Source organism: Chanos chanos, chromosome 10 (genome assembly GCF_902362185.1).
Source record: "Chanos chanos chromosome 10, fChaCha1.1, whole genome shotgun sequence".
NCBI lineage: Eukaryota > Metazoa > Chordata > Actinopteri > Gonorynchiformes > Chanidae > Chanos > Chanos chanos.
The window spans coordinates 25,688,341-25,704,958 of NC_044504.1; the positions used below are offsets into that span (position 1 = coordinate 25,688,341).

At 38.7% G+C, this 16,618-nt stretch overlaps 1 protein-coding gene across 1 annotated transcript; it reads right to left on the bottom strand.

The window, feature by feature from the left end:
• Nucleotides 1-8,240: 8,240 nt before the first annotated feature.
• On the bottom strand, nt 8,241-12,856 carry en1a (engrailed homeobox 1a). The gene is made up of 2 exons (XM_030787210.1): nt 12,334-12,856; nt 8,241-8,560 (listed from the first exon to the last, which is right to left on the bottom strand). Exons 1-2 carry the CDS (start codon nt 12,854-12,856, stop codon nt 8,241-8,243), a joined length of 843 nt encoding a protein of 280 aa, XP_030643070.1.
• Nucleotides 12,857-16,618: the final 3,762 nt, after the last annotated feature.

Sequence of the window (16,618 nt, forward strand, 5' to 3'; positions counted from 1 at the left end):
ACGCAGCCTGCTCTCATTCTCTCACATTAGCCATCTTCAGTGACTGTTCAGTCTGGCATGACCCGCTAATCTATTTAGCCAGATATTAACATCTATCACTTTCCACAGAGAAGACACCCCTGCCCCCCATGCACACACACACACACGCGCGCACACGCACACACACACGCACGCACACACACACACATGCGCGCACACACACACACACACACCTCACGTACTACAGTTACAAATTACGCACATACCCACACTACAAACATACCATTTCAGAAAGGAAACATTGTGTGTGGTGGAGTCCCTATAGAAAGTCTAGATATGTAATTATCCAATGTCATTCATTATGATTATTGAATGATTTTTAGCACTGTCCTGATTTCTCTGCATTTATGATTTATAATTACCTTCATAATTAGAGATTACTGAACCAAGAGGAAGAACATTCTGCTTATCCATAAGAGTGGGCAAATCTTTGTAATTACCATTAGGTCTCTGTGAACAGAGCATGGAATTTGGAATAATCACATTGCAAACGGTCTCCAGATTTTATATCGAAAGTGTATTTAGTTACAGCCAGTGCTCTGTAATTTTGCGAGGGGGAGGCATTGGTGCAGGGATGAAGGTATTCATGTTTTGACAGATTTTATTTGACATTCTGTTTTCTTTTTTTTAAATGGTTTCCACATGTACCGGTGAGGTTTAAACTGTTTTGTCTTTGGAGCCTTTTTAAGTATTGTTCTTGGATTTGTGGCTTGGGTTTGTCTTTACATTGAATGCTGCTCCAGATTATTAGGATTATGCACAATTGCACATTTCATTTACAAAAGCTAGTTATGGCTTGAAAAAACATCTGAGCCTAGGAAGGCTGAATCCCCTGCGTTCTACTGACATTGAAGACATTTTCATCTTTTCATCTTTTCTGACGCTGTAAGCACCATGTGTTTTCAAGCTAAAACAGAAATTTAAGCATTACTTTTTTAACAATAACTAATCAGTAATAGTTATGTAATATGCTACTATGTAATACATGTATGTTAGTAAGTAACATGATATGTAAAAATTTCTAATAACACATTATTATATTTAATTTTCCACTTTAGCTGTAATGCTGCTCTCTCACCCTCTGCCCACCCTTTACTCTTGCTATGAGCCCCAGACACACGTAGAGGACATGCGATATCCCAGACTTGGTTTATTCGGACATATACCAATATGATCATCAGCTAGAGTCCTGAAAAGACCTCCTCAACCCTGCATGCCAGCATTTCTGCCTGCCAAACAGACATCCAGCCATCCACCCCCATCTGTCTTCTCAACTGTACCCCCTGACTTAAGTCCTGCTGAAATATCCTGACGAACTTCAACCCTCCTTGACATTAACCCTCATTATGACAAACTGGTGCCAGTCAGAGGAGGATGGGCTCCCCCTTTTGAGTCTGGGTTCCTCCTAAGGTTTTTGCTGAGGAGTTTTTCCTTGCCATTGCCGTTCACTGGGGTCCTAGGCCTAGTATACTGATAAGCTGATTTATAACTATTTCATAAAGATAAAACTAAATTGAACTGAGATTGTGCCATAAAACTATGCTATAGACTACTAACTACTACATGAAATACTAAAAAGAAAATTAAGCATTTTTCTTTCACACATTTCAATGTGATAGGAAGAACTAACATTATGAAGTATTCTAAGTTTGACTAGGATGACTTTTATGTCTGTGGAGAGTCAGTGAATGGACTCATGGCCCAGAACCCAGATTTACAGGAAAATGTATTGCTACAAAAAGGTCATTCTCAATTAATTATTATTTTGGAAGCAAAAGCTGTTTTTAACATGGTAAAATAGAGCAATGAAGTGCAGTACTAAATTAAATCCAATAAATTAGATTTTGCGTCTGGTGTAAAATTTTGATGTTTCTTAAAAAGGAAAGCTGCCCACTATTTTCCTTCTATAAATTTGTTCTGAGTGAAATGCGCACAGAAGCACCATGTAAGGTGCATACGGTGTGTGAGGCCTCGCTCAGGGGGACTGGGGGTGGGGTAGGGTGGGGGATGCCAAAAAGACACTTGAACCTCTTGTATCCTGGTGTAGAGGCCCACGAAACACATTGGTTTCATCAGGACAGGCACACAGGGATTTGTCCTGTCTAAAACTGAATGACTGATCCAGTTTATTTGTGTACATGGTAAAGTGTGTGTGTGTGTGTGTGTGTGTCTGTGTGTGTGTGTGTGTGTGTGTGTGTGTGTGTGTGTGTGTGTGTGTGCGCGTGTGTGTATGCAAGGCAGCTCCAGAAAACCCATGGGAACTGTGCCGCATTAGTGGTACACAGCATTTCTCACAGTTATAAATTTCATTTTCTATGCCTCCTTAGCAAAGTTGACAAAAGCGTGTGTGTGAATGCGAGTGTGTGTGTGTGTATGTGGGTTGGGGTTGGGGGTGGGTGGTGGTGGTGGTGGGGTTGGGGGTGCAGGATAAAGCAAGAGCCAGACAGAGAGGAAGGAGGGACAACTGAATTTTAACAATATTCATAAAGCAAAAAACAAATCTTCAGATTTGCAATGCATTGTGTTATCAATAATTGTAAGAGCTGATATTTCCTGAAAATCTCTTATCATGTGTTGGTGAACTTTTCATGTTTACGGTATTACAGTGGCCTCCTATAACAATGCATGTAGGTAAAACAAAAACTGAAAATACATTAGCGAGTTTATGAAGTTTATGTTCTAACAGCATACAGCAGAGCCTGAATGTTTGAGGTGATTGAGGGACAAGAGAACCTCAGACACACTCTCAGCGCTCCCACTCCCAGACAGATGCACATAACCAGAATCCAACCCCCTACAGGAGGTTGAATTCCAAGTGGACCACACACCACGTTGTGACGACGTTTAAACCCGTTAGCCACGGTTTGCATGGAACTCCATTCCAAAAATACAGCAACTCGTAACCGGAGCCTGAAGAGTGGTGCAGATGGGCTAAACGTTAGCGGGAGAATATGTCATTCGTCCAAGTATTTCACCCAATGATAATGCTCCTGCTTAGCTAGACAAATGCCAGTTCAACTGCAGTCTCCTTTGAAATTACTGCTATGTGTTTGGTACAGAGAGGTGTGAGAAGTGACTCCACTATATCAGGATGAGGTAATACCCACAACCCTGTGTGTGATGGCAGAACAAACTGTAAATTCTGATCTCTCTCTCTCTCTCTCTCTCTCTCTCTCTCTCTCTTAAGAACAATCAGAAGTGGAAATTGTAATGCATATGACTCATAACTCAAATAGTTCTTGACTGCATAACTTATGTTCCATTATGCAAGTATGAAAAATATTATTCTAATCATATACAAATATACGGCAACAAAAATGATAACTATGTGAAATAATCATAGTGTTCTAAAAAGAATATATGTATGTCTGTATGTATGCATGTATGTAAAGATTTATTGTGTGTGTGTGTGTGTCACTGACACATTTTGAAAAAGCATAGTTTAAAGACTAAAATCTGCTCTTTATGCAAAAAGTAATTTCAGATTTGAATAAAATCTTATGACCTCAGCTTTAACTTAATTCTGCTAAAGGGGAGAGTGTGTATATAAATTCACTCTTAGCATTTTCACTGACAATACAGAGTGTCATAAATATATACTGTAGAGTCATACATTGTAAGTGAAAATACTATCTCTCTCTGTCTCCTTCAATTTATGTATAGAGTGTGTATGTGCATACATATCTATATTATATACTAGATCTAGATCTACAATATCTAGAGTTTGCATTTCAGTGCAGCTTTATTCATGAAAGAAAACAAATATTGTGGTCCCATACACTATTTCAGCTGTAGACTGGGAAAGCATTGTTTTAGGAAAACATCATTAAACATTGCAGTTCACTCAGATGATCATTTGGGCTGCGACACTATACAATCTTTTCATCAGTATCTCAGAAATACAATAATTTCTCTCTCTCTCTCTCACACACACACACACACACACATATACAGTTTCATATACAGACTGAACGATCTGTACTGCATATATCCACCTTGTAATGTTTGTAGAGTGTGTGCTTAGGCTGTTTCAGAGTACACACTCTGATACTGCAGCAGACTGCCAGGCTCAGAATAACTGTTGCTGCCACACACACACACACACGCACACACGCACGCACGCACAACACAACCTGTTTTGGCAGTTAGATGACACCATTGCGTAGTCAACTACCATGCAGTGTGTGTGTGCGTGTGTGTATGTGAGTGTGTGTTCATGTGTGAATTTTCAAGTGGCTTTTACCTTACTTGTAGAAGCATACATTTTAAATTCAATGTGTACAACAGTGAATCCGTAACTTGTAATCGTGTGAAAATCAGCCCCCACTGTTTGCACCAAAGATGAATGTTACTCGAGCTCACCGAACTTGTGTCTGGTATCCTCACTGAGACCAATTTCATATTTAAATATTGTTTGCTCAAAAACAATTGAAATCTCAAACATTGCTCATCAGTAAAGAATTTACTTCTTCAACACAAAATCAATTCCCCTCTAATGTTGCTTCAGACACTCTCAAACACTCAATTCCTAGACTATTTAGACTTATTGACTCACCTACTGCAACAGTTTCCCCCATAGGTCACGGTTAAGTAAAGCATTAATAACTGTGTACTGTGGAAATGGCCATTTTTAAAACAGACATAAAACACGACTGAAATTTTTGTACATGTTACAGATTTATTGTTTCGCGAGAATTAAATGCAAGAAAAAAATGACTATGTGGTGAGAGAATAAGAAACGCAGATACTATTCTTCGCATTATAAAAAACTAACTGTAACCTGTTTTCACCGTTGTTAATTAGCCTCTGTTTGTTTTGTTTGTTTATTTAGCTTTTATTCGCTTGTTTAGCTTTTAACAGCTAAACTCGTTGTAAAACCTGTTTATTTGTCTGCAAGAGTTATCATTGTTTTCTCAAATATTCGTATTATTGTTTATTTAATCGTTTATCTGGACACTAACCTGGATGACGCTAATATGTCGTTTCTAATACTTAATTCCCTAAATTCGCAGTTTTGAGACTTCCAAAACTCAAGGCTATTGTTCGCCATTCTTAGCCTCGAGAGTACCATTAATAATGTCTAAGTCGGTAATGGCGTAGCGGTGACATTTTCAGTAAAATCAGAGGTTTCAGGGAGTGATGAATGGCAGACCACATCCTGTCGCACTCTCTTATTTACTCGTGTGATTCCTTCCAGAATCTTCCAGAAAATCGATTAGATAGTGCATGGAAACAGATTGCAGGAAAAAAGAACATGCTAGCGCAGGTTTGCCACTAACTGTCAAATTCAAAATGTGGCGATACTTTTCTCGATTGAAGAAATGCTAACGCCATATGACTGCTTGAAGTGTATCGCGTTTTATGTAACCGTTTTAAGGTTTCATTTGCATTTGCAAGACAAAGAATGGAAATCTTACCCAGAGACGCAATTACAAATGAAATGAGTGTTTCAGGTCCCGCATTTACCTGTTTTCGTTTCACATTTATTATTTTAAATATCTGTTTTACACAGGAATGGGCAGTAGAGTCCTTAAGAAATAGAGGAGTTACAATTTGAGTTTTTCAAAGGGGTTTCCCCTCTGATAAACATATGAACCAGCAGTGTAAATACCAGTTAGTCAACCTGACGAGACAGTGACTTGGCCACGAATATTCCCTTGAGCACTTTCTTTGTTTTCTGAAAACAGAGATTCATTTGTAATATCAAACTGACTGCTACAATATTACTTCATTTGCTGTCCAGTATTCAGTACGGTGTACATTTCGTAAAACGTCTACTCTGAGAAAAAATACCTCAGTAAGAGTAAACCTCCTGTTTGAACTAGACAGTGTAAATGCGCTCAGCAGTGCTTGTCTGGGCGCGCCTGGTTGTCAACACGCGCGCAAAATCTCTCTTTTTGTGATACGAATACACGCGCAAACTAAAAAACAGGTCAACTTTATTTTCGGTAAATATTATTCATTGCCTTTATACACAGTCTTTTTCAGTGCTGCTCTCTCTCTCTCTCACACACACACACACACACAAGCACACACACAACTTCTCATTCCCATTGCTGCATCTCGGTTTTAACTCCTCGTCCTAATAACGTCCTCCAGATTCTGAGTTGCTAACAAGAAATGAATCATACTAAAGAAAATATTCAAGACATCTTTTGGTCTTCCACCAAACTGACAATCAGTAAAACGTGTCATCGCCTGCAGCAGTAGGCCTATGGTTTGAAAAAAAAGGAAAGAAACTGATTGTCATCAGGATATGCTAAAAAAAAACACCCGTCTCCATTTCTGGTTTTGATTAATAGACCTCTCTCTGCGTGACTTGTCTGTGCCTCACAAGTGGATATCGATGTCAATCGAACAATCTAGAAGTAGGCTACTTCACTAAGACAAGATAGGCCTACTGTACACTAAAGGTAACCGTTTCAGGGGAGAACTGACTGAGCTCCTCACCCTTTTTTGGTCTCGTACATAATCGCCTTTTTAAACATACAGGTTGCTTGTGAAATTAGTGCTAAAACATGTAAAGAAGAAAAAACTTCATTAACATAGGCTGATGGGTCAAGCTATTGGTTTGCGGCCTTGAACTCTAGAGGTTCTTCAACGGGAAAAGGGACTCGCGGTTGAGCAGCGGTCTAAATGAAACGCAGCTGAACAGCAAGTCGTGAAAACTCAATTTGTTCTCGGTTGTTTGGGAAATTCTTCTCAAAACTGTAACCATTCGTTGACATCAGGCAACCAATTTCAGAACATTTTTCAAATAGCCTACATCACAATTACGCTTGACGAATCTGTTTTACGGGACCATTCTCGGTCACCTTCGACCGACGTGAATAAAATATAAATTTTGAGCTACTTCTTCCAGTATTATGATGTCCCAAAGGTCATAGTTAATTGATAGTGGCAGCAGCAGTAGTAGTAGTAGTATTCCTACGGTCCATAGCAACCTTGAGAAGAGACGTGTGTGTGTGTGTTTGTGTGTATAGGGGGTGGGGGATCTGTGTCTGTCCAGCCTGAGCGCACAAAGCCCCTAGAGACTGTGCGCACATGTCGAGTTCAAACTCGTTAAAAGCTTTAGGTGTTGCTTGCGCTTATGAAATCAAATGAGAGTATTCCACATTGATTGGCATGTTCACTGACATAATAGGTATTCGACCCGAGCAAATACTGGGCGCAAATCACGTAGATCTTGTGAATTCGGTTGTTGATACATCTCATATTAAACACTGTGGGTCTTGTGTGTATTTATTTTTTCCCTTTGTTGTGCAAATATATCACAAACAAATTATTTTATTTTTAATTTCCAGATTTAAAATGTCATTATTATTATTATTATTATTATTATTAGAAGTGGTAGTAGTAGTAGTAGTATCACTATTATTATGTCCTGATATTTCCCGAATAAAGCGCAAGAAAACAGATCTGTGCTTAAAACTGAGCGCCGATTCGAGCACCACGGTTTCGCCAGCTCTCTGAACACATTTCATGCCTTGTAACGCTTGCTGTATACGAACAGCGTCCTAAGTGTGCTTCTTTCAAAGTGGAGAGAAACAGAGTGGATATGACTGCATCTTACTTGCGCGACAGATGAAATTCTTCAAAATAATAGGTAACTGAATTTATGAATGAATGAATGAACGAATGAATGAATACATGAGCTACTTTTACCTGGTATAAAAAAGGATTTATTTGGACACAATACGTGTAGCTCAGGTAGAATAATTTCAGTATTGTTAGCCTGCTAATTTTTTGACAGTCCCGACACTAAATAAATCGACAGTGCAGGAGAAAACATTGATAAATCTCAATTTCAGAGGAGCTCACTTCGAGTCTGAAATGAATAAATGTCCTCCAGGCTCACGCTCTATTTCAACCACTGTACATATTTGCAGTTGATAAAATCTTTGGTATATAGCAGTAACATTATTTATTTTGAAAGAGGTATTTAGCGAGTAAAATGTTTCTTTACAGTCCAGTTGAATTCCCCATAACATGGAGATATACAACTCTGGTTACTCTGGGGTTAGAAGAGATATAATCCTTTTATTTGAAAGTACGCTGAAGAGATAGATCTTATCAAATAGTCTATGTCAGTCTTTGTGACAGGAAGAATTTTGTCTCTGACTCTTCCCAAACTGGTTTTATATCCACCTCAAATAGGTGCAGACATGCATCATGTTACCCAAGGACTCCCGTGAGTTTGGCTAATCGCTTTCTTCTTTCTCTTCTTGAATGGTGGTCGTGGAATGATTGTACAGTCCTTGTGCCATTAGCTGGAGAGCAAGACCATTTTTTACACCAGTGGATTTTTTGATTTTCGCCCGTTTGTTCTGAAACCATATTTTAATCTGCGACTCGTTGAGATTGAGTTCGAGCGCTAGCGTTTGCCGCCGCTGCTCAGTGATGTAACGGTTGGCCTGAAACTCGGTTTTCAGTCTTTGTAGCTGTTCAGCCGTGAATGCCGTTCTGGGTCGTTTGTCTTCTGTGCTGCTTTTTTTCTTTTTCAATTTCCGGATCCTTGGGCCTAGTGTGGAGACAACAATGAGACGAATCCATGAATATCAACACACGCACAGAACACTGAGAGCTTCACACAGAACACACACTCAGATGACTGGAATATTAGCTTCTTAGACTTTGAAAGGCAGAGGCCGCGTCCGAGGCAGTGGCCTTGAACGTGTGCTTATATATTACTACTAACAACCACTTCTGCTACTACTAAAACAACAACTACAACAACAGCAGCAGCAAAAACATAATAATAATAATAATAATAATAATAATAATAATAATGTAAGCAGCAATTACATGGTCCAAACAAAGAAGTTTAGAAATCAAAATTTTAATGTGGTCATACATAGGGCCTGAGAGTTATAGTCATTTTCACTAATTTATCTTTTTCACAATTTGGCAGACTGGGGTAAATTCGAGGATCTGACTAGGGGAGAGAATTTTGAATAAACCTGCCAAGTTTCATGACTCTTTGCCTTACTCCATTTTGTTGTCTAAACTGTTTTACGGCACTATAATAATTATGATAGTTCTAGAAGGAGCTTCAGTCGGTTCCTACAGAGCCCTGTCTAAAAACGTTACTGTAGGTTTTGCAAGGCTAGTAGTTGGTGGCTAAAGAGCAGTAAATATGTTTGCAATGTGTGGTGTAGATAGATAGATAGAGTGGATGAGTGTAACATGTACAGTGTGTGGGGTATATGTGAGGGAAGGAGACACTGAAATGAAAGAATGAGGTGTCATTGTAGTCGCATTTATAAAAAAAAATGCAGGTTTATCAGAAAACACAGAGCCAGTTCAAAAAACACAAAAGTGTACATGAAGGAACGAAATAATGATGAGAGGATGAAGGGGTGAGGGGTTTGGTAGAACAATAAGAGAGAATAGTTATAGGTAATTGTTATAAAACATTTATGTACAGTGTAATGATGCTTGCAGCTGTGGCTTTCTACGTGAACTTTTTTTTTAACAGATATGGATGGTCTGATGAGTGAATATACTAAAGAGGGAATGTTTTTGTTGTTATGTTGAGAGCAAAATATAGAGCAGTACATACAATGCAGAGCAGTTTAAAAGGCGTGATAAGGTGGGGTAATGGAGACAGGTGGGGAATTGGGGGAATAGAAAAGAAGCGGTTAGATCGTTTTTGTGCAAAGTCATTGGCATAGACTGTCCCACTGTCCCACAGCACAATACATACTGCTGCAGCTAGACTGGATATGGACTTATTCCCACAGAGAACTGTAATTTCATCAAATGCAAATGTTGCAATGCTGAGACTACTCTGAAATTTTTTTTATCACAAAATCCTTCAGTGCACAAAACTGGTCTGGGGTGTTAACATAATAGGCAACAACTTCAGCGATTGTAGGAGAAGAAGAGGAAGAAGAAGAAGAACAAGAACAAGAACAAGAAGAGGTAGTAGAACACAAAGATAAAGAGAAGCTGGTTTGATCAACTTTAAGACAAATTCCTGTTACAACGGATATGGCTGCAGCTGCTACATGTTACCAGAAACAACAACAACAACAACAACAACAATAATAATAGTAATTATAATAATAATAATAATACTAATGATAATAATAATAATCACCCATTTATTTAGTACTTCTGAGCTTAACAGTAAGATGTGAGTAAACCTTTTCACTTTCTTACCTGTCTTGAAACATACTCATTTTTCATTTTCAGGGCTTTTTTCGAGGTTTGTTTCATCGAGTTAATCAAAGTAGTGCCAGTTACGTGATTGACTACCTCTCGAAACTGCCTAGGAACTGCATATGTAGTTACTGATGTGAACATTTCAAAGACGCTCAGAAATAGATACTTTGAGCTGATCATCACTGATCTAGGCTACGCGCAACGCCGAATGCTATTGTTAATACAGTAAAATAAAAAGAGTCTGTACCTTTTGGGTGCAGTCAGTATTTATGAGCATTTCTGGTGCATTTTTGTATCCATTCCAAGAGATTAGCACGAGGAAAACATTGGTGGTTGAACTGAATCTTCGTTTCCTGAACCATAGCAACTAGCGCTTTATTTTACCCCTAAAGCTGCCTATCTAATCATATTCTATCAAAGTATTGTGAATAAAATTCCCTATCGATATGAACTAAGGGTCACATTTTAGAGTCATGCAGCACATGCAATACAGTAAACGAGCATTTATCAATCTTGCTTAGCAATGTAAGACTCGTACGAAAGCTTCAGACAATATAAAAATAGTTTTCGGGGAAGGGGAAAGCGATTTTTTTACTCTAGACTGGCGTCAATTATACACAGATAGGTAAGTGAAATCCATTGTATCTATATATTTTGCAGTGACGCGCATCTTTGAGCTGCAGTTGGAATTACTTGATGGATAAACACTGAGCTCCATTATGCTCAAACATACACATCACTTAGACCTTCCGTCTACAGGTACTGTTTTGTAAACAGAGATTTATTTTCAGACTTGATTGTTTGAATCAGGGACTACAGTCACTTTGAGAATATAATCAGCTTGTGATAAAAGTGGGGACTTAGATAACAAAATAATCTGGGCTTGTGACGCAGAAAACTGCTTTACCTGTCATTGCATTATGGAGCAACAGACCTTCGGAGTATTTTTGTTGGCCATAGACTCTTGAATGCCAGACAGATTTTTGGACATATTTTATTTTAAGCTGTCACTCTTTCATTTACACTTCGTGTGAAAATTCACATATTTGGCACAAAAATGACATTTAAAACTTTCATCACTGTAGGGGTAATTTCAGACCTTTGCAATTAAATGCGTATTTAACGGCACGTACTATTCCAAGTAAGCGTTACACCAAGCAAATAGAACTGCCTAAAAGAGAAGATTCGTGGCCTACCCTATAGTATGTGACAACGAACATGACAGCGAAGTAGAAAATCATTTCAAGCATAATATGTAAAACATTAGCCTACATAATAGATGAAATAGTAGTGTTATCATTTTAAAATAATTTAGCACCGATAAGTGGCTGCAGAATAGGCCTACCACTTATGGCCGCTATATATATCGTATATATAGGCCTATATGTATGTATAATTGTGTAAATATATCTCACATAATAAAGCCTGTGTATATTATGTATATATTATGTACATACATAATATACATATATGCTAGATTCCAGTTTTATTCTGTATATAATTGTACATGCACAGTATGTAAAAATAAAACAACAGTATACAATTAGATGCTTATTTATCCATTTATTTCTAAAATCTCACCATCAAGACACGAAATAAACTTCGCTAAATATTTAAAATATTTACTTTGAAATGTCTGTACGGACTTTTGAAAATCCAAGGACTTCCCGATGTATTGTCTCAATCAAATTCGTTGCGCTAATCCGGATTTTTATGATCTGATCGTAGTCCAGCCTTATGCGACTATTTAACTGGATCCCCTGGGCACTCCCTTTGAAATTAGCAGAAGATTTTTTGACCATTTTGTTTAGATTAGTGTTAAGAAGACACCAACGAATTACCACAACACTCCAGATTTTAGGTTGGTCCTCTAAGACAAGGCTTAGCACTCGCTTTTACAAAGTGGCCATTTAATACTTCTCGATTTATGAAGTTTTAATTCTGTGATTTCACTAACATTATAATAAAGGCGCATGTTATTTCAAAATAGATGTGTTTTTATTCATTTATCTTTTTTGCTATCCATAAACTCGACTTAAACGTCTACTGCTTAAACTGTTCGTGGATTTCTCATGATTCCTACTTGTTTCGAGCAAATAAAAAGCAGATTTAATTGTTGGTGCCTACCAGATGACGGCCGGTCTGAATATCTGGTGCAATATACCCATGCGGGCCAGAGCAGCGGCTGCGTTTTGTTGGGTGTTGCACCAGCATTACTGCCATTCAAGACCTTGACTGGAGTCGTATCACTCCCGTGCTTCGCTGTGTTAACTTCGCTGGCCTCCTCTGTCTTGTTCTCATTCCGACTAGAAGAAGGGGGTGAGAGTGAGGGGAAGGTTGTGGTGGAGGAAGTGCTGTCGGAACTGCAGTTTGAGTCCTGACAAAGTGTGCTCGAATGAGTCGGCCTGGTGTCTAACAGTTGGAGACCGTCTGTATGCGACACCTGAACTCGGTCCCTACCGTTAAAACTTAATTCTTTCCGGCAACCGAAGTCCGGACGAAGGATGTTGTCGATAAAGAAGTTTGTGGTTCTCTGAGCTTGATGCGCCGCTTGAAGGGGAAGAAGCGGCGGCGAAGGCAAACTAGGAGATAGAGCTACACTGTCATCCGTGCTACAGTCCGTGCTGTTAGAATCCCGTTGCTCTTCCATGATGGACACTTTCAGACTGAGGACACGCTCGTCTGTTAACCACTCCACTTGTTTAATTGTTGTTGACTATTTACGTCCAGACGTGACGGAAAGTTTGCGAGCGTACATTATCTAGAAATTTTCACTAACTGAGTCCACAAAACGGAGAACACTTTGAAAGGCCAGCTTGCTGACAAGCCACAGAGTGTAACACTCCCTCCGTGTCACCGTGCCGGCGTTTTGACGATAATGACAGCGCATAGTACGCTGCTACAGTGCACCTTCTCCGCGCTGCCCGCCTTCCACAATTAATGACACCTAAGTCCGCAGAACTCTATTTGCGCGTAGTCTTTAGCTCACGGTCCCCCAAACCAAACCGGAAACACATCACACACGCACGCGCGCGCGTAAAGAGCCTATCCATGACCAGTGCACACTGCGCCGCGTGTGTTAACATACGAGGGCCTTTTAGGTATCGGGCTGCAGGCATTTTTTTTTTTTATCTCAAGCTTCATTTCAAGACTGTAAGAAAAATATCATCATTAATTAGATGCAAACGGACGGAACAAAAACAACCATCTTATGTAGCATACCCATCTTATTATTATTGGGGTTTTTTGTTTTTTTAATTATGACTTAAATTCAGAGTGTACATTTTGGTAAGAGTTTCTCATACGGGGAAAGGCTGTTCAATGTGAAGATGAGAAAGAAGATTAAATGTTGCCAGAAATAATGACCGCTAGACACACAACTGTAACATAACAACAACAACAACGACAACAGCAACAATAACAATAATAATAATACCAACAACAATAGTAATAATAATAACGAAGAAGAAGAAGAAGAAGAAGAAGAAGAAGAAGAAGAAGAAGAAGAATACAAGTGCTAAAATGCACGAACCCCCTCTATAAAGGAAACGGACCAAACAAACGCAGTGCATTATCTATATTTCGGGAACGAGTAGACCTGAAATCTCTATCCCCGAAATGTTTTGTTGGCGCCTAATTAAATTCTAATTAGGGACAGAATCGCTACCCAGTTTTTTTTAGACAGTAGCCATTGTACGGTGGTTCTATTCAAGCTCTTAATGGCCCAACAGTCTGCTATCTCTCCTGCAAGAAGCGCCGTGAGAGGGCCCGCAAAAGATAATTTATAGCTTTTAATTACCGCATATTCACTGCGATCAGCTAGGCGTTCATCATAGTGGAAATGAATCGAAGGTAGTAAAAGACACTGCCACAATACGCTCTCCACACGCTTAATCAAATACATACCGGACTGCTTGGCCTGGTTCGGTCTCTCCCGTCCCCAGTGATGAAGCGAGCCCAGCTGAGCCGGGGATTCGCGCGTCTGCGCGCACCCATTCACACACAAACACACACAAGCGCGCGCGCGCGCTTATACGAATAACTTAATTGACGGGCTTAGAGTTCAGTGATTAATTTTACCTTTCTAGTATTGAAGGCTTGCGTTTTCATACTGAAAACACAATGTGTGTATATATATACATATATAGGTTGTCGAGTGCATTGTTGCGTTCAAGAATAAAATGGGGACTTTCTAACAGTCTAATTTTTTAAGTTTAATTCTAAGTTCGATTATGTTTTTAAAATTGTAAATAAGCATGGGACCAACTAATATGACTATTACATATTTTTGTTAACTTATGTTGCTTATTTTAGTCTACAACGCAGTTTAGCGAACATCACTACACTTCAGTAAGGCAACGGACACGTTTAAAACAACAACGTACTCATAAAGCGAACATATAGTACAATACAGGGGCCCTTTTTTTCTGAAGTTATGCACTTAACTTTAATAGTGCTCACGCATTTCGGACATATATTTTCCAGTTTTTTTCAGTCTTTCACTCTCAACAAAAAGAAAGAACATCCATTTGCCATTTTAAGGTTTTCGGTTTGCCCTTGTGAAGAAGGTCTATAGGGCGAACAGGGTCTTTTATAAACTCTCTAAATCATATAGTTTAAAGAACACTCGAAGTGCACTTTTCCACAAGGCCTATATTACCTTTTCATGTACACATGGAACGAATTCACCAGTGTTAAATGAGATCTGAATATTTATGCTGTGCGAATCTGCACCAGCGTGGGGTAATATGCACATTTGTGGTGGTAATTTCATTTTGGCGGATTCTCTGTGTATGCACTGAAGAGATCAAAGAGTATCAACAAATGAATCGTATGAAAAATTAATTTTACTATCGCAAATGGAAACCATTTGATATTTATAGTTTTCCAGGTTTGCAGTAGATTACTATTTCACAAGATCGTATGCTCCTTGCCTTGTTAATTGGAATGTGCTGAATCTGATCTATGAATGTCAGTGTGTCTGTTAAAATATATGACTAGTTACAACACCATTTTAAATGTCTTTTGTTATTTTGTCTTTTCGCTGAGAAAGCAAAGCAGACAAACCAACCTGCACACATTCCAATTATTTTCAAAATATCTACAACTGAAACAAGGCACATAAAATTAATGCAAATGCCGTTTCCAACAGTTAAAGTTCGGTAACCAGTAAAAGTATTTGTCATGGGCCATCGCTTCCTAGCATTCAACAAGTTGGCAATAACTGAACTTTTACTCGTAATATTCTGCATTATCGTCACACATCGTAGGGAGAAACAGCAAAAGCACACCATATCTGGTGACAATAAGCTCCGTTTTAAGATGAAGTCCGTAGGTTGGTGATTGGTGAATATAGAGGTAACCTCAACAACTGTTCGCTTTTAATTGTTCGCAATTTGTTATAATCAAGTTTAGACAAAACCGCACTGTGTTACATTAACTTCTTTTTTTTTTTCAAATGTGCATTGAACACTGACCACTCATCACACTGACCACGCGGTGCGCGTTTTGAAAGTAGCCTGTGTATATCGCCACAGCTGAACGTTTTGTTGCTTTCGCACAAAATACCCAGAAAACAGGCTGCAGGATCGGTCTGTGTTCGTCTCTTCTTCGCTGATGATAACTTTGAGTTTTCTCATGTTCTTAGCCATAGGCCCGTTTTCGTAACAAACACAGGGCAAGTTTAATAAGAATAACCTTTCATTTAATGGTAGATACTTTTGACATTAAATCCATATTGCCCATATATTTATACAGTACGAGTTTGACAGTTATATAATGAATTAAATTATTATCACTGGTTTTTCCTTGATTCCATTCCGTAGGTAAGCTGAGTAAAGTAATTTTCATTAATTCTGGGCAAATCCTTAACCTTCAACCCATCCATCATTGTTTATAATGTTGATCTTTAATCTGAAGAATTTATATTTTAATTAAAAAAAAATCAATTTACGATAGCCCAAGTTAGGTAGTGTATCTGTATCTGTATCTGCATCTGTAACGGAGACTACTCTCTCGGTCAAACTGAACGCTAATTAGTCCTCTTTCTCAAGGTACTTCATGGAATTAAACTAAAACACGGTCCTTTGATCCGTTAAAGCCACACCAATTATTCCATTATAACCATACATCTCTCAGCAAGAAATTACTGACTGACCTGACAAGGGGACAAAATTTTTTGTTCGTGGCTTCAGTACATAGGTAGATCTGCAACCTATTGAGGGTTTGTGTTTATGAGGCTAAAACGCACGTAAGACAATGCTATATATAACACCAGTGGATTAAATTTTGTTATTTAATCCACTATTGTGGTATTATCTATATTTGTGTCATAAGTGTCTGCTTTAGGACGAAAGCACAAATGATTTTCAGATCTGGAAGTCTTGATCCCCAAATCTGCCAGAGGAATACG